Genomic DNA, 24093 nt, shown 5'->3' with positions numbered 1-24093 from the left:
GATGTGCATTTCTATAGGAATTAGAAGATGACGTTAGTGAAAGTGAAGTTAGCACATCAGTTTTTAAAATATTTTCATTTTGGTAATTTTCAGAGAAAGTATGTTTCTTGTCGTTGATGGTAGCCCTGTAGGAAATTCCTTTGAGTAGTCATAAAACACCCATGTGGTTGCTTTGAGGCAAACATTAAATCTTTTTTTTTGGGGGGGCAGTTATATATTTCTGATTTTTTTATGTTGTTATAACTTAAGAGGGGCATTTTTTTTAGTGTGAAAAATGAACCTTCACTGTTGAAATCTATGTATTTCTGAATAAGAACTAGCTTTTTGGTCCAAGTGGAGTAACATTGTTGGGAGACACTGTAAGTCTTTTTAAAAATGGAAAGGGCTTCTATATAGAGAGAGAGTATTAATTGTCCTTTTTTTTTCCCTCTGGGAGTAGAAAAATAATTAATAAGCTGCAACAAGGATATGTTAGATAAAATGTAAGGAAAGCTATTTAACAGTAAGGATGGTGAAGCACTGAAATACATTGCATAAGCTGCAGAGTCCATATAGCAGTAGATTTTTAAAGGCATGAGAATAGTTTCTGTTTCTGAGGACTATGAGTTAAAATGCTTCGGAGGAGAGGAGTGGGCATTTCTACTGGAGATTCCCATGAAGTCTGGTTAATCTCTGCTTAGTTGAAGTAAAAGAGATTTCTTTGGATATTCTGTGTATATAATGCCAGGATCTTCTTGGATTTCATTTATTAGATTCCTCCAGTCAGTTTCATGTCTCTGTGTTTCACTGCTTGTTGTAACAGCTGGAAGAGGAGATTGCACTGAGAGAAAAAAAAAGGCAGGAGAAGGAGAAAGCAAAGCTTGAATGGATAAAGCAGCAACAGGAGATGGGAAAGGACATAGAAGAAGAACCTGAAGAGGAACCTGAAGAAGAGCCATTGCCAACTCTGTACATACCAGAGGAGCCCAGTCCCATTCTCTGTGGGTTTTATTCAGCACCAGGGAAATTTTGGCTTTCCTTGGTAAATCAATTTTTATTTCATATTGGTGGGATTGCAAGATGTGGCAACCTTCCCCTCACATCTGGGTATCTGAGAAAACTCATTTGAAACCTGCCATCTCTAGGACATGGAATTCATGTCATAGTTGATGTTTTCAGTGATGTTTTTGAATTAAATCAGTAGTGCCACTCCAGCTCAGATTACTCAGTAAATTTCAAATAGGTACTATTCTCTGTGATGCCTGAATTGGGCACAAAGGCTAACCTGTTTCCTCACTAGCAGAAGGTAGAATTTAACATATTGGTAGGATGGTTTGTATTGCCAGTGATCATTATAGATTATCTCTAGGGGTAAATAGGATCTTTAGTTGTTTGGAAGTAACATTTCTTAACCTACAGTAGATACTTAAGAAAGGAAAAATTATTTAGAAGATTGCATTTACCTGGTCAGCTTCATCAGCATTCTTTTGTCAACACTTCTTTATGGTCCTTCTCTTCAGGGTGGATATGACTCAGGTTTCCTCTATCATTGTGCATTCTCCTCAAATCAGCACCAAGAAGACCCTGAACAGAGGCATGATGAACCCTTTGAAGTTATTCCTATTGAGGACGCTGACGACAATCCCATCCACCGGATCTCCTTCGGGTAAAACAATTTAGTGTAACAGATAGCTTTGTTACAAAGCTTGATGATACTGAACTTGGAAAGGAGAAGGGTACACTGCTTTGTTCCTTTTTAATTGTGGATCAGTTATAGTACACAGGAACTCTCCCTGGTTCCTCAGAGTTTCATTTAAAATTCATAATGGACACAGTTGGACAGTGTATCTGGCAGAGTATCTTTAAAAGCTCTTCAAGATGAAAATGGCTGATTTCTAATTAAGTATTGATTAAGGCTTATGCATCCTAGCTTGAAGAGCTCCAGAAGAACCATCAGAAGTCTCTGCTACCCTTTTAATTGGATTGCAAATTATGATCACCAGACCACTGATTCTCTTTGCTAGCTAGCAAAGAGAGGACACAGTTAGTCTTTGAGGAGAACATGGAGGGATCAGTCCATCTCTCTTGTCCAAAGAGTACAGGCTTCTCAGGACATTCTGTGAACTGTACAAATGGGAAGAGTGAGTTATTTTCAGACTCTTAATGTTAGGGTTCCCTGTAAGGCTAGGCATGAATTGCTTCTAAGGAGGCAGGTTTAGTTCAGACTTTTATCCACAGATGGCTGCATTTCAATTGGCCACCATTCCTACTAGATGAGGACTGGGGAGGGAAAACTTTTTTTTTTTTATCTCTAAACTTGATGTCTTCTACACTGTCCAATTCAGGGCTGAGACCAGTTCTGCGATACTCAGTAGATGCTAGAACAGTACTGAGCAAACAGCTGGGAAAAAGGCTGCAGTAGTACCATACTTACTTTAGATGGTCCAAATACTTTGCAACCACAAAGCAAAAGTTGGAAAGTCTACATTTAGTCAGCTAGATTAGCTCTTCCTTAGAAGCATCGTGTTTTGAGTTGTGGCCTTCGTTGTTGCAAGTTATCTTCTATTATTGTTTCTGGTTGCTTATCTGACAGTACCAGCAGACTATTGATGTTCTGTGGGATGCAGAATGGAGCACTGCGGGTTTATGCTCTCCAAGATAAAGACCTCTCGGCAAATACCCTGAAGGATTACTGGTCCTTCAATGTACACGACAATGATTATGGCCAGATCCGGGGGATCTGTTCTAGTTATGATGATAGGTTTCTGATTACCTGTGGTGGAGATGGAAACATTTTTACCTTCAACATCTTGTCTCCAGAGGATGTTCACAAAGAGCTAAAAGCCAAAATTCCCTCTCCTAGGGTAAGTCACTAAATGAAGATCCCCTAAACTCTTGTTTTTATCATATGGAGAATTATAGCTCTGATTATAGAACAAATCTGAATACGTACATACTGTGCCACCTTCTTTCACTGAATTAGGTCTATTTGCTATGAAACTACTGCATATGGCCAAAATCCAGTTCAATTATTTGACATCATAGATCTTTCATAGCAAAAGCTGAGGTTTCCCAAACGATTTGGAAGAAGAGTTATTGCAAAACATTCCCTAATAAACAGGCAATACGACTGCATTGCTCCTTTTCAATGTTTTGTGTTTTTCTCCAAATACACATAGTGTGTGTGGTTCATATATCATATTGTACTATCTTTTTCTCGCTCAAAAGTATAATCATAGGCATACCTAGGATGGAAGTACCACAAGGATTTGGCAAACTTAATACCCATCTTTGATTTTATTCCAGTAGAGTATGATTCTGCTCTGGATGGGGATTCTAGAAATAACATTGGAGAATGCCAAATGCATAGTTTCTCAATGCTTTTGGTACCATTTATTGTACAATTCAAAAGTTGGATTTTTTCTAATTTGCAAAATAGCGGAGCATGACGATACTGTTCCTCTTTCAGTCTTGTAAAGTTCTAGCAGTAATGATTTTACAGTTGTCCTGTAATCACAGTGCAACTTTTTAACGTTAGTGTGTCTGAACAGTAGACACTGGAACTTGGTAACAGTCCTACTGATAATACACAAGAAGAGAGATGTTAGTTCCCCCACCGTAGCATGTTCGGACTTTATTGAACTATCCAAAATTACACACCTAACTAAAAAATCTCTTGAGTGCCTCAATGAAACCTATCTAACTTGAAAAAAGTAATGAGATCTGTTGAGTAAAGAAGTACTATCATGTGCAATTAAATTTGTATTGGTTATACATTTGGTGCAGTTAAAATTTTAAAGCATCAACATAAAACAAATGCATCTTTTAAATATTTTTAATATTAGTCAGTAGCTAGTTTTTGAAAGATGCATAGTGAGGGAGACAGAGGAAATTGGGATTTTAGTAATTTGGTTAAGTTATTCATGGCCAGTTGGAATTCTTTACCAGTATCGCAAGAATATATAACACTAGGAGTAGACTCCAAAGTATTTTCTTAAACTAAGTGAATGATGGAAACCTGTGGTATCAGAACCTCGCTAGCTCCTGTATTACAAGTAATAATTAATATACAATTATAAAGCATACATGCAGTTTTATCATTTTGAATATGTAAGTAGCTCTATATAAAGATCTTTACAGTTAATTGCTATTGTGCAGGCTAGCAATGCTGCTTAATGACCACCCTAATAGAGTTTTTTCCTTATCAAAGTAAATCTTCATTAAGTATCTATTCTAGTTTTAAGTCATGTGGAAGATTTTAAAAATTCCATCATCATTAAACTTAATGAGATTCCTAGAGAATCAAATACAAGTCCTCTGAAACTAATTGAGTTAAATTACAGATCAATTTAGTACCACTGTATTCACTGTAGGGTGATAGGCCCCCCTCTTGTCTTAGAGCATGATTTCCTAAGGAAATGGGGCTTGTATGACTGCAGTGTCCATCCATCTGTCATTCCTCACAGCTAATAATTGTGAACCCATTACACAGTCAGCAGAAGCAAACCAGATGAATTACATGTGTAACTTGGAATTAGCCCAGGATATGATGTCTCTTGTCAGCCTGGCAGTTAGAGGAGACAAGAGAATTCGGTCTGTGGGGTGGAGAACCAAAGATGTTATGGGACAGAGTGAAGTTGGGACAAACAATGATTTAGGCATTAATGTTGATGAGGAGGATATAGAATTTCTGTTCTCTGTCCCCAAGAACTCAGCTTCATTTGTTCTTTTACATGTAAGCCAACTTAATTGTTTCTTGTTCTTGAAACATCAAAGGCTGGTATTTAAGACCAGTAGAGCAATATTGATCATGAAAGGTTCTTTTGTTTTTCTGAGGGGCAACAGAAGTTCTGTCTTAATGTTTGTAAAACCTTTGTTGTCTGTTGAAACTATTATTGCTTGTTTAAAGGCAAGACATTTTTATTCCAGAGTGGTCTTGAGATGGAGAAAGCTACTGAAGACATTGAGGATCCCAATGCCTACAAGTAAGAGATGCTCGGATAATGATGAAAGAGATATCCAACTGTTGACAGCTTTTTCTTCAGAGCACATACCTCCTTTTTCTTTTTAAGAGAAAGGAAGAGGTCATCACGCTGAATTTGGATTATTTCCTCATTACGCACAAAGTTTTGTCAGACTTTCCTTCCATTTCTTCTACTTTTCTGTGGAAGTAATTCAAATACGGTACCCCGAGACTTATTTAACTTGAGACTACAGGGACAACACAAGGTCAAGGTCAAAGTCCAATTATGTTAGGCCTGTATAAATATACAGCAAGGGACTTCTTCCTAAGTTACCTTCAGGGCCGCTGAGTTCACCGGAAGTTGAAGCCCATCAAGGAAATCTAGAAGGTTACATAAACTTTAATCTTTCCTCTATTCCATTGGGATAATACCATTTCCTTCTTCTTGCATTTTCAGCATTGAGGAAGTCAAGCAGAAAGAGGAGTATGAACGGATCATGAAGGAAGCTGAAGACAAAAAAAGCAAGAAAAGAGAGGAGTTAACTGCTCTGAGACAAGAGTTTCTTTTTCTGCTTCAGAAGAATCAGGAGTTGCCAAAGCACATGCAGCTGCACAGAGATGTATGTTTGTTTTTCAAAAGTCATTTACCATAAGAGGTACCTTTTAAAAATGTTGCCGCCCTATGTGTTGGGGCCAAAGATGTCTAGTGCTATGGGTTAATGCACTTGACTGTATAATTTTCCAGGATTTCTAAATCATAGCTGATGATTTGTGCCATTTAAGAAGCATATGGGGGGGGGAGGAACGTGATTCTCTGTGGAGATCTGAATAGCTCCTGAAATAAATAATTGTGCCAATGTGCATGAGATGCTGGCATCAGGCCCAAAATATTTCTTAGCAAAACCTAGCAGCCAAGATAATGTGATGCTGGGTTTTCTGTGTTTTTACAGCAGTACGAGATGGATCATAGGATCTTTGAGGATCTGAATAGGCAGACAGCACAGAAAATCCAGTTAGTGGAAAAGGAACTAGCTTGGGAACATGAGAAAAACTTGATTGGACTGCAGAAACTGCGAAATTGGTAAGTACCTCTTTTCTTCTACCTCTCCCACTGACCTTGCATGGGGCTTATTATTTACTGATTTGTACCTACCACAAGGAAAAAAAAATATATTTTTTCCACTCATATAATAAATATTTATATTCTTCTGTTATGATTATGTCCTTATTTGATTTGAAACATACACAAGAGTATACATTGATTTTTGTGTGTGCTTCTTTTGAATTCTTGGTCAAAATTCAGATGTTCATATCAAGGAAATAGCTTAATTCAGATTTACTTCTTTAAGAAGAAAAGTGGTCTTTTTTTTTTCGTTGGGAGGAGAATAAGTTTGCTTGGATTTTGCCAGTAAATGTCAGTAAGAACCGGGAATTCTTACTGGAGCTTTGAAGCGCAACCTATGAAACAAACTCCTGTTTTTCAAGTATGCTGCATGTCTGTTAAATACTTCCATGTCATTCTTAACGCAATATTATCTATACAGTTTAAAGTTATGAAATTAACTTCCTCAAGAACACAAGTTAAAGCACAAAGTGTGTTTTTGGTTGCTCTTATAGCAAAAGATGAATTCATAAAAATAAATGCACAATAGAAATAATACACAATAACAAAAACCATTTAGTCACAGAGAGTGTATAACTGGAAAGGAGAATTGAACGAACATATTTTTAAGCAGCCCCTCATGGAAAATGAAAGATACTTTCATGTAGAACCTGGTATAAGTTTTGATATTGGGAGCAGTGTTACTATATTTATTCTTGAGCGTCTCTATTCCTAGATCAGATAAAAGTCAATAGATGGTGTCAGATTTCATCATGCTGTTATGTAGTTACTGTATTTGTTTGTAATGATTATATATGTAAAAAGTAAATTGCTTTACTCAGGTCCTTTTGGTGAAGGAAAAATGGTAGGTTGCACCTACTGACACCAGACAGTTTTGTCTAATTTGGCTCTACAGGTTTCGGTCCTCACTGGAATTTGACACTGTTATTGTTCATGCTATTCAAAGCAATCATCAGATTTCCACCTATAGACTTCTAGCACTCTCTGAGAAGTACTGCCAAGATAAGGAACATCCGTCTTGGAGGAAGACAGTACTTAAGCGGGCATGGAAAAAGATGGAAAAAAAGGAGACCGTCAGAGAGACAAAGCGTAAGCATAGGGCTAATGATGGGCTTTTACAGATTACCAGTAATATGCTTTTGTCTTTCATCTCAGTTTGTTTTCCTGAGTCCAGGCTAAAGAAATGATAATTCCTCCAGGTATGGGTAAAGAAATATAACTGTTATGTTTTTTAGTACCTACATACTTGTAACATATGTACATAGTTTTCCGCATTTAATGCAATGTCAGCAATCATCTGTCAAAACCGTGGGTAGAACTCGACTAAGAGCTGATTCAAAGAACCTGAATATGTTCAGAACGTCCACTAAAGTGAAACTATCCTGGTTAACACCAGCTTTACAAAAGATGTCTCGGGGGTTTCCAGTAGTTAAGATTGTACTGTGTTGCATGGTATTTACATCTTCACATGGTTATTTTTTGGTTCAGATGCTAGAATTTTTGAGGGGGAGGCTGAAAAGCTGAAGAAGTCAGAGGTCCGAAAGCCAACAGCACGTTTTATAGAAAGCAAACGTGAGCAAATCAGAAGAATTGCTGAGAAATCCAATGAGATGAAAGCTAAGATAATGAAGAGGAATGCGGAGTGGGAAAAACTGTGAGTCTTTAATTGGACTCTGTGCCCTTTTAGTTTTGCTGTTGTCTGAGGTCAAGCAATCCTATTTAGCTGTTATATGGCACTATCAAATCTCTGCCTAGTTTCTTATATTCCTAATGGGTGAAATTAAAATACATGAAGCTTTGTGTACCTCAGAGTCTCAAGAGACAATTAAAAGCTTTTATGTTTCCATGGTTCTTCTAAAACATTAAACAACTTGAATTTAGCTAAGCGGCTGCATCTTCATATAGGGATTAAGAGGGTATCTAAATCAATCATGATTTAGGGACACCTAAACCATCACAGTCAACCTCTTCAATTAACCCTACCAGCACCAGATGTACCAGATGCTGCAACAGTTGTGGGTTAAGTTAGTTACACATGAAGGCCATTACCTACTAGTGTGCTTTTTTGGGGGGGAGGGAGGGAAATGTCTGAAGTTTTCTTTCAAATGTGCAAGGATATCCTTTCCAAAGTAGTCACTGTTTTCTGAAAGAGGTATGTGATACTTTCTTGATCCTCCCAAGCCTTTCTGCATGCATCAGAAGGTATGAAGTGAACCTGTTTTGTACTGTATACTTTGTCCCCATTTGTATGCTTTCTGTCTTAAAGTTCATCTTTGCTTTGTACCTACCAGATACAAGAGCAAACCTAGTGATGATTATGAGAATCCCAAAGATGTTCAGGCCATTAAAGAAGCACGGGAAAATATGGGGTGTTATAAGCTGAAGACTGCCACTGATTACAGAGTCCCTCAGCACGAACATATGAACGCTGAAAAGAAGGTGATGCAGCTTGCATCCTTGGAAGTGTTGGTATGTAAACCGATTCACTGATGTAGATACTTCTGCCGTTTTGCAGGAGGAAGAATAGTTGATTAATTGCTGAAGACATTTTTTGAACGGAAATTGAAGTGGTTGTGGGAAGAGCCATTGAAGGACAGACTGTGTCAATTCAGATTTAGTTACAAAGGAGTCTTTCTCTTGTGGACTGCTAATGCTCCACCAAACTCAAAACTGAGTCAATCCAGGATAACTCTCAGATGGCTCTTTTTAACCAAAGTAGTTACATTTTCCAGTGTTTCAGCAGGAAGGTGCCTTTTAATTCTTTTTAAAAAAAAAAAAAAGTCTTACCATCTAGTGACTGATGCTTTCCTTACCACACTGAGCTAATCCCTTCTATGAAATAGCTTTACAAAAACAGGGATATGAGCAAAGATAGGTCTTTTTAGCATAGCCTCTTCATATATGTGCGTCAGCAGTCACTGCTTCTGGGTACTAAATATTGGAGCCTTCCAGGAAACTAGATGTTCTGGAACTGCCTTCCTGCAACAGAACTCCTACAGCTATTACGTCTTTTAACCAGAAAGACCCAACAAGCTCAAATGTTGTGCAGTAACTTTGCTATTTCCTTGTGACTTCTGCCAGCGCCCTTCCCCACTCCCAGCTTCTATTTCTCATTTTATTTATCTGGAGTGTAAAAGAGTGATGATGAATTTCTTTAGAAAAAAGAACAATGAAGAAATGTATCCATTTAACCTGGAACTGTCAAGTTGCTTTTTGGTATGGAGGCTTTCCTACTGAGAGAGGAGCCTGTTCACTGCATGGTTTGTCATATTCTGTGGCCATGAATCTTCCATAGTCTTATCCTCTCAAACATATTGCCTAGTCTCAGGCTCCTTTTAGTCTGTATTGCTTTGGCAGTGAGGTCTCAGCATTACAGAAGCAATGCCACAATCTTAGGGAATTTGTTGGATTGCTTTAATCTCATGCTTGGGCTCCAGGACTAGATTGTGGTGCTGATGTTACTAGATACCCAGTGGTTAACCTGACTTGGTTGGACAAGCCAAAGCAAGCAAAAGGAATAGTTCTAGTTGTAAATCCCAGATTTATACAGATGAAGAATTCCAGTTACTTCAGATGCCTGATGTATAATATTGTTTTATTTCATAAAGATTAGAGAGGATTCTGCCAAGGTCTTTTCCAACTTAAATGATTCTATGAATCTATTTTTACATCTGATTTAAGTGTCACTTCTTGGATTAGTAGATCTTCATCTCAAGTAGGGGAAAAATATTCACCTAATGCCAAAATTTTCTGAGTTGACTTTGGCACTCCAGATTGCTAAAAGGCCTGGAGAGGATTTGTTTTGGACATCTAGTGGCTGTTTATCAAATCCAAAAGCATTTGAAAGGATGTTACTTTCTTGTCTTTAATATTGCTATCAACTGTACTTCAAAAATTCAGAACTTTGTTCCATTTCTAACTGTCTGCAGTGGTTGTGATTTCAGCTTCACCTTCACATATTTTATTGACGAGAATCACATCTGCGTTCCAGAACCTATGTTTGTGAAGGACTGCTTCAGTGTCTTTGGCATTTATATGAGATAACTGCTTTGTTTCAAGGACTGTCAAAGAAGTCTAGATCTCTGTACAGCTGTGCATTTGGTAATGCATACAGTAAAGGTCCTCTCAGGTGTAGTTCCTTTGCTCTTGGGATGGAAATTTTGCTTTACAAAATACTAAAAGAGATCTAATTTTCTCTTTGTTGGTATGTTAATTGTACAATATGCCTGAGAAGAGAGCCGTGTATCAAAGCTGAGATGCTCTCTGTATTTAATGAGAGACAGCCCAAATGACTAATCCTCTAAAACCCACAGCTAATTATTAGTCTTTGTGAATTTCTTGACGTGAAATGTTGAAGCAGTGCAGAAAACAGACAATCAAGTCAGGAGAGAGAGGGGAAGCCTCATTTCCACTCTTTTACTATTTTCTTTTGAAGAAGAGTTAGAGAGGTGGTTCCACAGTTTTTAAAAATAGAGAGAGAAAGATAGCTGTTTAAAAACACTCGTGTGGAGGTGGTACAGAAAAGAAAGCTAGTATGGAAAGAAGGAAGGTCAGTATGACAAGCCTCTTCTCCATTACCTGTGTTGGGGAAGAGTGCATATTATGTAAGTATCACTGGGGAAATCCTACTAAAATTGTTTTTCTTTGCAGATTCATAAGAAGAAAGTGAATATGAACAAACAGATCATGTCCTTGCGGGATCTCAAGGTTTCTGTTATTGATGAAATCAAGTGTTTAGTGCAAGAATTGAAATCCATACAGGCAGCGTTAGATTTATCAGAACATCTCCCTCTTCCCCCGATTCCTCGGTTACACCCAGATGAGAGTCCAGAAAAAAAATTTGAATATGACACTGACATCCTCCTTAAGTTCAAACAGGAGCAGGAGGCCAAGGCAAAGCTCCAGGAACCATTGGAAGGGTCTTCCTCATCTGGTGCACTTAGGCGTAGCTTTCTAAAGGCTTCTTCCCTTAAAGAGTCTGGCCCCATGACACAGCCTGCAAGAGAACACCCAATGAAAATAACATCATCTGTGGTCATAGAGCAGAAAAAGCTTTTTGAGATTGAGAAGGCAGAGCCAACTGAAATGGAACTGGAAATTTTAAAGAGGGAGAAGATAAAAAACCTATATTTGCAGGATTCCTTGATTAAAAAGGTAGGAAATCAGAAGTTATTTTTTTCATATTGAACAATCTCACTCAATCAGAAATGAACCCCTTTCCTCCTGTCTCAGGACTGCAGCTACTCATGCCTTTCATAATTTCAGGAAAATGCTATCTAGTACAAATTTACAGGGTAAATCTGTATAAACCTGTAACAGTGACCTCTGTGCTGACTATAATCAATTGAAAATCAGATTTCTAATTTGTTATTGATTGTTATGTGAAACTATGAGCTCAGTGGCCAAAAAAAAAGGCAAATAACGTGTTAGATTTTTTTTCTCTTCATCACTTTTTGAGTCCAGGCAATAGATCTGATTCTTATTTTTTGCTATGATTCATGAAGTTCTCAGCTTTTAAGTAACATGACTAGTCCTGACACTGTGGTCTTAAAAATAATTTTAAACATACCAGGTTTAAGGTCATGGAAAAGCTTCTTTAAAAGGCATATCTACATGTATAAGGCATCCTTGGTCTGGAAAAAGGAGTACTGAAAGGAATGTACCAGAGGTGACAAAATTATGAATAGCATAAGAAAAGGAGAGTGGCAATCAGCTCTTAAAAGAAGGAGAGAGACCAAATGAAATGGTCAGGTGGAAAGCTTGTTGTTCCTATGCGACCAATGACTGAACTTTGGATGTGGAAGTAGCTACAATTTGATAAACTCTGGAAGAAAAAAATCCATTCAAGATGTTAAATGCAAACATAGTACTACAAGCTCAGGATGTCCATAAATCAGAGTTTAGGAGGGTACAGAGAGGAGCTTGCCAGAGGTGTATCACCATTCACTTGCATTCACTTGTTGGCTCCGTTTCATACCTTCTTTTCTCTAATATCTGTTGTTGGTCATTGACTCTTTGGTTTTATCTGACACAGGTACCCTTGTGTTCATGTGTATAGAGGTTTTGAGAGAATATCCAAATGCTGCTATGACCATCACATATGTATATGGCCACGTTGGCAGCTGCTAGTACTGATTTAACTGTAAATGTCTAAGGGAAGAGCTGTCAGGTATTCTGAGAGAAGTGTGTCAAGGCAGAAGACAGTAATTATTGCTATGTCTGGGTTGTTACATGGACTCCTTAAATGTACTACAGACTACTGTAAAACATTCTCTGAGAGTAAAATACTTTTTGGGTGGAGTGGGATGCAACGAAACATCCCTGTGAAGCCCTGGTGATTTTTGTGTTATTGTGCTGAGAATATAGAAACAATTGGAGTTAACTTTGTCTTTTTAAGTGCTTCAGTAATCATTAGTGGATAGCATGAGCAAGTTGTTGACTTGACAGAAAGAATTTTTCCCTTCTGCTCCTTTCTCTTGCTTTACATGTTTAACTCTACTCCAAATACTCTCCTCATTCCTCATTTGCAGTTCTCTTTTACTCCAGATCAATTCACTAGTGATCAACTTTGATGCTGAACTTCGTGTCCTGCGGCACAAGAAACTGCAGCTGGATGTGCAGATGAAGTATGCTGACCTGCGCTACATCACTTGGTATGAAGAGCTGCTTATCCTGAAGGATGTTGAGAAAACTGAGAATGTTCTCCAGGGGCATGTTAACACCCTCCGCAGTGAGCAGGAGGCCATGCAGGTATGTAGGCCGTGTGTCTCTGGACTTAAAAATACTGCTGATGAGTGGCCTGAAAAGAAAGTAAGGCATCAAATAAATGGTGGCTTCTCTTTGCTTCCTTTTAGCACTGATCTAATATCTAGTGCTAAATTTGGAAAAGCAAGAAACTCTTGGTGATCAGCCTAGGATGGTTGCTTTTAACTTCCAATAGTTAATCTTTTCACAGTCAAAGTAGTTGTATTTTTATAGTTTCTTCATGATGTGGAGTCAATGACAAATCATATACTTTAACTTAAGAACATACTTCTAGGTTTTGCTTGACTGGAGCAGGAATTCAAAGAGAGAAAGTCAAGTTTTGCATTTCCAGATCTTCACTGATACGTCTTACCTACATAAAAGTTCAAAGGTTGTGTGCCTGTTGACTAAAGAAGATTTTTTTGTTTGCTTAGTCAAAATTGAACAGCTACCTTGCACAGATGGAGGATAGAAAGTCTGAGATTGTAAAGCTTCGGGAATGTAAGAAAGCTCTTTATGCCAGCTTCCAAGCATCCCTTGGAGAAAACAACAAGTTTGCCCATTTTCTGACCAAGGTTCTGAAGAAGAAAATGAAGTGCATGGAAAAAAAAGTAGAAAGAGAAGCAGGTTGGAGATACTTTTCTCATTTTTTGGGTTTGTTGCACATACTTCTGTGCAGTAAAGTAAATGTCTCTCAGTCTAGCTGGATTCCTGGATACATGCAATACTGAACTTGGTTCAAAAAAACAAATAGATTAGACCTACCCGGGTTTTGTTTCTGTACCACCCCATGTTCTATGGAAGCCAACCTGAATGATAACAACAGTGTAATTCAGCCTCTAACATGATTATATTTGGTCTGATCACAGTTCCTACAACGTACTTCCTGTATGTCAATATTGAGGATTGATAATTGGTATGAAGAAGAGGCAAAGCTTTAAATAGCTGCTTCCTGTGCTGTGCCAATGGGAGCTATGGATAAGTGATTAGTCTGCCACATTGGTGACATTCTCCTTTAATCTGTCCATTGACTAATGAGAGATCATAGACCTAATCTGCAATCATCTATTAGTCACACGACTAAACATATTGTGAAAGGATTTCATTTATCTTAGTGACTAGGTTTTAATTGTTAAGGCTAGGCAGTCTTACTGAGCTAAAACACTTGCACCCTCTCGTTGACTTGGCTTTTGATTTCCACTGGGACATGATTAGCAAAAAGTGCAATCAACAGTGATGCTTTTGTGACAGTTTTGTGCTTCTGTGTATTTTGCTTGGTTGTTTAATCTCTATAGTAGAGTGGTAAACCTACGAGTTTTAAATTCCAAATTCTTTACACACATAAAGAGAGGAAAAATTGAAGAAAAATCTCAAAAAATGTGCCTGTGTTCGTGCATTTGGCACTACTCTCTCCCCCACTTTTTTGATCTCTCTCTCCCCCACTTTTTTTTTTTTTTTCCTTTCTGTTAAATTATCAAATTAATGCAATAGGCAAAGGGTGCCTGGAGCCACATATTATCAGGGTGCTTTTTTGTTGATTATTGTGTTCACCAGCACATTCACATAATGCACAGCTAGTGAATTTGAGGGGTGTTCTGCAAGTCAGCAGTACTGTCCTTTTCTTCCAGATGAGAAAGATGGGAGTGAATGGGAGAGTGATGAAGAGTCCAGCTTGGGGAGCGATGAAGAAGATTCTAGATCTGAAGATGAAGTCTTTGATGTCTCCGTTTGTCCAAAGAGTACTAAGATAGCATTTCGCTGGGTTGAGTACTTGTTGAGCTTTAGGGACAGTATTGTATTTTTAAAAGGGATTTTTCATTATTCACCTCACATTAATGCCATTAAGGGACAGAATGTGTGCGGTCCTCCTGAGTGCAGCATTTGTCCCCAGGAAATCTCAGTGAAGATAATGAAACCGCTGACAGTATAGGGTACAGTAATTAAAAAGTTTGGAAAAATAAAACTTCTCTAAGTGCTAAAAATTAATTATTTTATGTAAAGAACCATTCAGCATTTCATGGCTGTTTTCTGGAGAGAAAAGGCTCCTCACAGAAGCGGAGCTGGAGTGAGGCTGCAGCTGCTCTCTGGAAACCTGCCGCCAGGCCTAGCTGGATCCCTGTTCAGGGAAGCTCTGGGGGGACACTACAATAATGTTAAATTAAGCTCTTTGTTACCACCTCGTGGATTTATGCAGTAATTGCATGTTTCTAGGCTTCCCTCCTTATCTGAAAAGGTAGGAGCTTTGCAAAATCCTCTGCATTCATTAATTCAGTCATTCATTCAGCAAAAGCAAGCAACCTCTTCTTTTCTTTTGTAGGAGTTTAACTATTTTTTTTTAAGATCTTTGAGTGAGATATCAGTGACCATTTAACAACACTGCTTTTTTTTTTTCTGCTAGAATTTACCAATAAATTACCTTTTTTTTTTTTTTCACATTGGATTTTAGCATCATTTTCATAAATTGAATTTTTTCTTAACTCCTTGTCCATCTCCTTTTTCAGTGAAATGTTGGGAAGAAATGTGGAGCATTTTTACTTTTTATTGAAAAAATCCAAATTACTGATTTAATGGGGAAATGACATGTTGCATTAACCTCTTCGTATGCAGTCTTTAAGTGTAATTTGCTTTGCCTATTTTTTTTTTTAATGTGAATTGATTTCTGTTGGTAATGCTGAATTAATTAGTATGACTGAATTTGCTGCACCAGGTAGAAATTCACAGATAAACAACTACATGTTCACGTAACTAAAGATTGTAATGGAACGTGTATTAATTACTGGGACTGAATTAGTTACAAAGGCTAACTTTTGAGCACTTGGCTTTAATATGCATTTAGTCTTATTTGATGCATTTAGTCTTACTTCTGGAAACAAACTGTCTTGACTGAATATAAAGAAAAAAGATCCATCCAAGACATCTACCCCCTCATGGAGGAACTTGGCCCATAGGGTTTAAGTTCTGACAAAGCTCTAAGGGACCAAGAGCATGGTCTTACTATGGGGAATGTTGGGCAACATGCACATTAGGAGAAGTTACTAGCTCAAGCTTGTAACTACTGTACAGTCGTAATGAAACTAAGCTATCCTCTGACCCTTTCCTTCTCAGACTGTGATAAGGCGCTCTTCCAAAACACCATCCAGCTCCGGGAGAAGCGGGTAGACATTCAGGAAGCTTTAACAAAGGAGAAGAGAGTTGCTGCTAACCTCAGAAAGGAATATAATGTCTTGGTCAAAAAGGTATGGTACTGTTGTCTTCTCAGAAAGCATCAGCTGGCTCCAGTACAATGAAAATGTTGTGCTATTGATTTTGGCTAAGATTTAAAATGGAAATCATAACCTTTTATGTGGCCTCAGTTCGGGTAGAGATAACCATGCTAGCACACAGGCAGGAGGCAGCTCACCATGGGTCACCCATCCTCCTGGAAAGAGTAAATCAAGGTGGTCTGACCTTAGCTGTTAGGGGGCTGGATCCAGGTTTTAGGTCCAGTTTCTTCCCAACTGTCTAACCATTGTGCAGCAGCAGAAACCAGACTCTGGTTCAGATGCAATGCCCGGTGCAATTTGGCCCATCCTGTGTGCATGTGTATGGGGTTGGAGAATATAAAGAGTCGCCCTAACACAAATGCACACTAAAATAAACCATAAAAATGCTATCCTTCCATCTGTTTCTTTTGCTTTTAGTTATTTTCTTCTGCTCTTTGTCATAGTAATTATTGAATAAACTCACTTGGTGCAAGTTTTCCTTTTAGCTTTTTTGAGCTCCTGCATTCATCAAGACATTTGATTTATATTAATTCAAAAATATCTCAATTTAAAGGGTTTTCTGGGATAGAGAGAGAGTTCTGCCAAAATACCATTATGCAAGGCTTGCTTTTATTGTGTCTCAAAAATGTCCCAGCAAATATGCTTAACTTACAACGTTTTTTGTTTAGTTTTTAAAGGCTTTCCTAAGTGCCAGCTGCCACATATTCACCCTGGGGTCTGACATTTGAGTTTGAATTGTTTCTTTCTCATGCAGAATCAATAAGCATTTCCAGGCATAAAACAATAAAAAATATCTTGCAGACTCTGTTAATCTAGAAGTGTATTGGACACTAAACAAAGCAACTGGCTCTTGATACATATGGGGCCTCTCAAGTAAGGAGATATATATGTGTACATGTGTACAAAAGTATTCAGCATAGAATTTTGTTTAAATACAGAAATGAGCCTCATGTTAACCTATGAAATTCATCTATTATACTACATGGGAAAAAAAGAGGATTTTTTTCCATGCTTCTTTTCGTTCAGATCAAGGACTCTAACACAGATCCTTGCTGTCTTGTGTATTTGAGTACTGTAAGATTTTGTCTGTCCACAATTTGTCTTTCTGCAGGCAAAAGCAATAGAAGCCAGTCTGAACACAGCAGAGAGGGAACTGGACACCTTTCAGTGGGAAAAGCAGCAGAAATTTAATGAGTTATATGTAGTTGTGCCTTTGAAACTTCATCAGGTAATTCAAGATTTTGTGTTTTTATTACTTTTACTTTTGGCAGGTGCAGAATGGCCTGTGTACATCTAAACAGTAGTGTTATTCGTTTTTTGGGCCTTTACTTCCTAATTTACTACAGTCTCCTTGGAGTGACAGTGCCATTAATTGAACTTCATACTGCTATTTCCTCTAGGTTTGTTTTCCTTCATATAAGGACAGGTAGGGGCAGCACGTTGCTGAAACGCGTGCAGCCTTCAAGTGTTTTATAGGTTTGGCATGGAATATTTCTTCAGGTCTGTCTGCCAATATTCTACTGAAAACAAAAACAACAACAAACTACTGAAAGTAATGGGAGTTTTTCCCAATTCAAGAATGCCGAACTGTAGGCAAATTGTATTCATCTGTGCAGCTGTTATCCCAGGGATGATTAGTAGAAAATGAAGATGAAAACTCAAGACAATACTGTTATTTCCTCTGGGCTGAATCTTGTCCTCAGAGAGAAAACATAGGCTTCTGCCTCTTGTGACTCATACACCTCTGAAGCAAACTCAGCTCTCTCCATTTGTTCTCTCTACCTGCATTAAAATGTTGGTAAGAAAGACAGAAGAGTCCCAGGTCCAGCTATGCAATTCTGCAGGTCCCAGCTCATTCAGAAGCACAGAGACACTCAACAGGGAGTCCCCTACTCTACTTTATTTTCAGTGCTATAGAAAGGAAAACAGCTTTGTATACAGGGAGTCATCACAGCTCTAAGTAGCCTTTTAGCTTCTGAGTGGTAGTAATTCCCTGGCCCAAAACATGAGAACTGTGCCCACGCTATTACGTCATTCATTAGTTTTCAAACTCTTATGCATTTTTTGTCCAGAGTGATCTTCGGTGCCCTTAACAAGTCAAATTAGCCTTGCTTATGGCTAACTTCTGTTTCTGACAGGTGGAGTACTTCGTTAATGGGGAGATACCCAGTGACCTTTCCCAAGCTCTGGTATTTACCAACCAGTCCTTAGAGTATCTGCAGAAGAGAATTGTGGACCTACGTAATGAAAAGATAATGCAGAGAGAGATGTATAAGAAGGCACAGCAGCAGCATAAGCAACTTATCCAGGACAAAAAGGAGATGGAGATAAATATTCGCCGTGAGTAACAGACTCCAAACAACACAGCCTTTATTGTTCATTTTGTTCCCTCTCTGGGTGTGGGTAACTCAGCAGATGTCTGTCTTTACTCTCACCCAAATGTCACAGCTGGTTACTGCAGAAAATAAACCAGAGTGGATTGAGTGGACTGTTCTGATGAAGTATTGGTAGTTCTGCACTGCAGCGTCATTAGGCTATGTTAAATAATTTGGGCACTTAGTAAAAGGAGAGCTGACTGAGGTGAGATGCTGGGAATCAGGATACACAATTGCTATTTCTGGCTCTAAACAGGAACTGCTAGAAAAAAGTTCTTTCTGCAAAGCCACATAAGCTTTTTATGCAATTTCCTCCGTGTAATGTAAGAATGATAAAATCTCTATTCAAAACATTTACAAACATAAAACGGAGGACCAGACCCAGAGATGTCCTGGTGTCTACTACCACTGAACCCCCTTCTGCCAACCCACTGAAGCATTTTATAGTCCGTGGTGTGGAGGTGGCTCACTAGGACTGGCTAAGAGCGTGGCTTCTTGACAACACAGGTGTGGTCACAGGCAATAACCAATGGCAATATTCAGTTGTGATTTCTGTGTGGCTTTGAGTGAATTATTTATTCTAGAGCATATACCACTGAGCTCAGACAGAAAGCTGGAGGTAAATTCTTATTAAACAATGAAAAGCAGTTCTACCATTTGTGCCTCTTTTAGGACTGGAAGAGGAATGCAATCAGCTGATGATGCTGAAGTTTGGCCGGATGGTTGATTTTGAAGCAGTTCAAGCACACTCTGTTAACATATGCTTGGAAGAGCTGGAAGTAGAAATAATGCAGAAAGAATATGAGCACTCCCAGGAACTCAAAGAGTGGGAGGTAAGGAGCAGGAATATGAGGGGGGCATATATATATGACTGTGATGTCCTATTAAGGCTTCATTTGCTGGGGCTGAATAGCTACACTAACATTTTTTGTGAACGTTTTTGTGTTTTGTTTTTCTTTTTCTCCTGTCACCAAGTTGACCAGAATGTCCGATTTCCATGTCCCATCATGACTCCTACCTCTGCTCCAGTTGCTGCTGCACATCCTATTTTCTTGTGGAGGTAGTTGACACACTTAAAAAAAATAAAAAATAAAAAAATCTTTCCTCCAATGCATCCTTCTGCTTCAGTTCTTCCGGAGTGCTTTCCATTCGGTACCTACTGCCTCCTCCCACTGCATTTGGTGACAAACTATTTGAGTGCAGGGCAGTGCTGGCTTATGTCTGGGACACTAGACTGTGCAGTATGAAAAGTGCTTTTCCCTGTCTGGGAGGCCTAAGGCGCAGCTACTGTGGTACAAACAGGCAACACTCTTATGCTGTCCTTACAGAGTGCTGTCATTGTCTGTCTTTTTAAAAACACGGAGAGAGAAAAAACAGAAAATGAGATGATCTCAAGAGATCCAGAAAATATCTCTATGAGCAAGTAGCATGTCTTGTTTAAATTGCTTGACTGAGATCTTCCCCCACCCCTCCTGAGCAGTAAAGCATCATCACCTTTATCCTTTATATATATATATATATATACACGTAATAGGTTTCATGGTTTCTACTTTTTTTCTGTTCATGTAAATTGCTAACATGTTTTGAGGTTAGCCTTGATGTGGCATATACACTGCTCCTTAGGGAAGTTAGTCTGGTGTCATTCAACACAGCACACATCTAGATGTGTTTCAAGGCTTTTATAATGAACTCCAGAAGGGCACAAGTTGGTTTGTAATGAACTGTCCTGTCTGTTCCTTGCGTGTTTGTACAGCATGACACGTTTTCAGGAAGACAGACTGTTCAGATTTCCAGCAGCTCCTTGCTCTCCTGATTGTCTTGTGTTTGTAGCTATGCAAAGAACCTGCTCCTCCTCCTGGACTTGGGTACGAGATCCAGATTTCAAAGTGGAAATCCATAGCCCCAGACTTCTCTGTCTTTTATGCTGGTTTGTGGCAGGTGTAGGAGCCAGCTTAATACCTTACACGCGTATGGCGTAGTACGTACCTAACAGTTTTCTCTTTCCCATGCTCTTGACTAACTGCTTTAAACTAAATGCCTAGTTATTTGCAATAATGGAAAACAACAGCAACAACAACAAAAAAGAACACATTGCACTGAAGGTATTGTGGGATCACATGGTGTATGTAGGATCAGTTTGTTGTTTACCTCTTTCCGTGACATGTTCTGCTTAGCACTTGTTCCCTGTTTCACACTGTTTATCCTTTCTCATCCTAGTTTAATTTTTTTTTAATCTTTCTAGAAAAGAACCTTAGACCTGCAGCAGAAGCTAATGATGCTGACAAAGGAAAATACCAGAAAGCTGCAGCAGCTGAACCGCTTCTGCCTTGAAAAGCAGCAACTTGAAACTACGCTGGATTCACTAAAGAATGATCTAGTAAGTCTTATAGCTACTGTGGTAGCTGAAACACAGTAAGGTACTGCTACGTGCAGGTTTGGGGCTGTTCAAAAGTGGAAAAGAGTTCATCCAGCCCTCACCATCTCCCTGGTCAAGCATCCTGCTCTGCAGTTAGCAGTCCAGGCTAATATTTCCTAGCAGCACAGGCTGAATGGCTGCTCTGGGTCTTTTAGAAGGGGAGATAGATGAGCTGATCCTGAAGTAGGCCATATTTTAAATTTTCTGGTAATTTCTTAGATGCTTTCTAATATCAGAACAAACTAATCTTATTTCTAATTAGAAAATGTCTTGCAGGAAGTCAAAATTATTCCTTTGATGCATGTAAACAGCCAAATGAGTTAAGGTATATTTTTGAGACCAAAGTATTATGGAATAAGACAGACTGAGCCTAAGCTGACAGTCCCTCAATCTGACTTGGGAGGCGTTTGGACTGTGGCGTAGTCATGAAGCTGTCCTGTGCCTTGGAAAGCCTCACTTTCCCAAAGGAAATACATTTCCACTGTTAATTCTTGCATGTTTTATGGGAGCTGTTTTTTCTCTCCTTACAGGGAGCAGAATTTCAGGGCCCCCGAACTGCAGACATCAAAGAGAAGGCCAGGATGGAGTCACTGCTGAAACACAGGGCTCATGACATTGCCCTCCTAAGGGAAGAGATCAGTCTTCTCAGCAGAAAAGATGGGTGCATAAGAGAACAACTCAGTCTCCTAACCAGAAAAGATGGGTGCCTCTTTCTACAGCCTTCATCACCACAGGACTCTGAGACACTCTCTGAACCCTTCCCTGTTCTTACACCATGCACGGTAACTAACAGTCCCAGCGTCCCTTAAAAATGGATGTAGTTAACTGCAGCAGTAGTAATACCTAGAAGTGCGAAATGTATTGTTTTGGCTAAGCAGGGGGTTAGTTTTAAAGGGTTTTCCCTGTCAAAATATGACTATAGTGGCAGATACGGAATTAAAATGGGCAAATGCAACCAGTAAATGCTGTTATCAGTCCATTGCAGAGCTCTGCACTAGACAGATGATCTGTGTATGTGTATTGCATGTGCAGCTGCGTATGCCTGTTCATAGGTCTCAGCACAAAAAGGGGTTTGGAAGGCTGGGTATGAGAAAGTTTTGCCCATCTGAAACTATCTTTGGTACCTGTGTTCTCAAAACTGGTAAAGGAGGTCTGTCTTGGGGTGCACCTTGTTACCTGTTGAACATCCTAGCAGCAACAGCAGTTTTGTGGAGATGGGGAGTGCTGTGTGGTTGGAGAAGGCAAGGGGACCTTTTTCCTCAGGGCCTACAGCGCTCAGATGGGTCTGGCGCCAATTGGAGACTTGCCTGCTCTACAGAAGTGGGAAACTCGCTGAAGTGCAGGATATCGGATTTACTTGGCACAAGGAGGCTGTAGCAACAGATGAGCAGTGAAGTAGCCTGTAATTCCACTGACTTGCAGCAGTAGACCAGACTGAGAGCAGAGCCAGGCTTTGTCTGTTTTCAGGTTATATTCCTTTTTTTTTTTTTTCCTCTGGCACTTGGGATGCTGACAGTGAGTGACCATTTATAGCACTTACCTTGTCTTACCATGGTTCCTTCAACCCCAAAGTGGAGGGATTTTTTTTTTTTTTTACAATGTTCTTCCATTGCAAAGTTTCTAACAATGCACAAGGAAGTTTGGAAGTTGTTGCTATTTTTAAATCAAACAGCTTGAACAACCTGCAGCTGCTCTTGCTCCTCCTCCCCACTCCCTCCCTAGTCATTACTCCTCTGTTAGGTATACCTTCAGGCAGGATCCAACCGTATCCTTGCCAGGCACAAGAACTGCCCCTGCTGGCCTCAGCACGACCAAATGAGTGGTATTTGTGCTGGCAGCCTTTTCAGTGGGTCCCTATGAAGGTGCTGTGCATCTTGTTTCCTCAGGGGGAAAAAAAGAAAACAGCCTTGTCCCCAAACCTGGATGCTGGAAGCTTTTGAAGCAACAAAACCCCAGGATGCTGGGGGGTCAGGGATTTGGGTGTCCACCCCAAATTTTATGCAGCTATCCTTGGAGATGAATGAAAATTTCCTCTAGCTCTGCTCCTCCTAGCGGTCTCATGTCACTTAACTGGCACAGGTAGTGGCAGTCCCTCTTCTCCCAAGTTCAGCATTGAGAAGGGTCACTTGGGCGGCCTACTGGAAACTCTAGCTGCAGGAAGATGTCACCTTTCCCCAGGTATCCTGTTTGCTATTTCTGGAAGGAAAAAAAAAAGTGTAGGTTCATTTTGTGGGAGGATTTAGTGTACAGTCAGCCCCAGAAAAGACTTAAGCCTTTATTTTAGGTGTTAAAGCGTGGGTTTGTCTTTACAGATACGCGGCTGCAGCTGGCATCTATGTGAAGGGTTGTTTAAGTTGATTAGGCAGAGTGCATAACTCCAGTCCACCCGCAGGAGCATGTTCCTGGGACATGCCTTCCTGTGGGCGAGGAGAAAAGACTTTCTTGGTAGCGTTATCTTGTGCGAAGCCCTCACTGCATGAGGGTGCTAGATCTTGGTGGTGGCAGCTCTGTTTGGACCCATGTCTTGCAATGTCTCGTGCTGCTGTCTCAGTCTTGTGCTCTGACCAACAGCCCAGTGCCACGGATAGCTTGCGGCCTTGTTCCTTCAGCCCTCCCGTTGCCTTGCTGAGGATAACTTCTGTCTCCATAGCATTATAAAAGGCACATATACATCTATATACAAGTGCATAAATATATAAATAGGGGTGGTATACAAAAATAAATACCCATTCTCTTTTTCTCTTTAGAATAAGTCTTTGCAAAAGGCAGCTTGGTCCCTAACTGGTAGGAGAATGAGTCTCTAAGGTCCTCAGTGGTGGTGAGCTGCTGTTCAGATGTCCTGGTAGGTCCTGACTCAAGGATGTGATGACTGGATTCTGGGGATGGAGGTCTCCTCTGGACTGGCAGCAGTCTAGCCTTTCTACCTCTTCAACTGGCACTAGGCCTAGGCAGCAAGGGCTTCCTGAAAGGCAGAGGAGCAAGAGACCGTTAAAATGCATACAGAAATGAGAGGTGCTGTGGTAGCTTTCTTCTCAGCAGTCCATTTTATGAGGATAGGTATTCTGATAAAAGACAAAGAAAAATTCTAAAATTCCCAGTTACATGGGAGTTTGATCCATGCTACAGGAGGGGTGGATCAATGGATCACATCCTAGGGGGATGGATTCGTTTAAGTCCTCAGGGACCTTGGTGCTTGCCTGGTGGTCTGGAAGACGTGAGATGAAGGACTA

The 24093-nt window shown here is 39.6% G+C and overlaps 2 protein-coding genes across 16 annotated transcripts in view; one reads left to right on the top strand and one right to left on the bottom strand.

The window, feature by feature from the left end:
- The window catches only part of CFAP44 (cilia and flagella associated protein 44), an 80968-nt gene that overhangs the window by 49049 nt on the left and 7826 nt on the right, over positions 1-24093 (top strand). For 4 of the 7 annotated variants that reach the window (XM_083820452.1, XM_083820455.1, XM_083820457.1 and 1 more), the window contains 19 exons: positions 803-1021; positions 1500-1645; positions 2573-2843; positions 4909-4964; positions 5400-5562; positions 5893-6023; positions 6961-7154; positions 7554-7719; positions 8357-8534; positions 10716-11219; positions 12612-12815; positions 13244-13436; positions 14438-14548; positions 15915-16045; positions 17184-17300; positions 18211-18412; positions 19120-19280; positions 20690-20824; positions 21394-22976. In XM_083820452.1, the coding sequence (XP_083676578.1) occupies positions 803-1021; positions 1500-1645; positions 2573-2843; positions 4909-4964; positions 5400-5562; positions 5893-6023; positions 6961-7154; positions 7554-7719; positions 8357-8534; positions 10716-11219; positions 12612-12815; positions 13244-13436; positions 14438-14548; positions 15915-16045; positions 17184-17300; positions 18211-18412; positions 19120-19280; positions 20690-20824; positions 21394-21672 (3561 nt within the window). In that variant the 3' untranslated portion in view covers positions 21673-22976. Of the gene's footprint in view, positions 1-802; positions 1022-1499; positions 1646-2572; positions 2844-4908; positions 4965-5399; positions 5563-5892; positions 6024-6960; positions 7155-7553; positions 7720-8356; positions 8535-10715; positions 11220-12611; positions 12816-13243; positions 13437-14437; positions 14572-15914; positions 16046-17183; positions 17301-18210; positions 18413-19119; positions 19281-20689; positions 20825-21393; positions 22977-24093 lie in introns of those variants that run through there. The other 3 variants (XM_083820454.1, XM_083820453.1, XM_083820458.1) reach the window with 3 other exon arrangements.
- BOC (BOC cell adhesion associated, oncogene regulated) overlaps positions 23125-24093 on the bottom strand; it is a 47264-nt gene continuing 46295 nt past the window's right edge. For all 9 annotated transcript variants that reach the window (XM_083820470.1, XM_083820471.1, XM_083820466.1 and 6 more), the window contains one exon: positions 23125-23825. In XM_083820470.1, coding sequence (XP_083676596.1) covers positions 23641-23825 — 185 coding nt within the window. In that variant the 3' untranslated portion in view covers positions 23125-23640. The remainder of the gene's footprint in view (positions 23826-24093) is intronic.

The sequence above is a fragment of the Anser anser genome, assembly GCF_964211835.1.
Source record: "Anser anser genome assembly, chromosome: 1".
In the NCBI taxonomy this organism is placed as follows: domain Eukaryota; kingdom Metazoa; phylum Chordata; class Aves; order Anseriformes; family Anatidae; genus Anser; species Anser anser.
The sequence above is the reverse complement of the archived record's forward strand: the minus strand, read 5'-3'. Positions and strand labels throughout refer to the sequence as shown.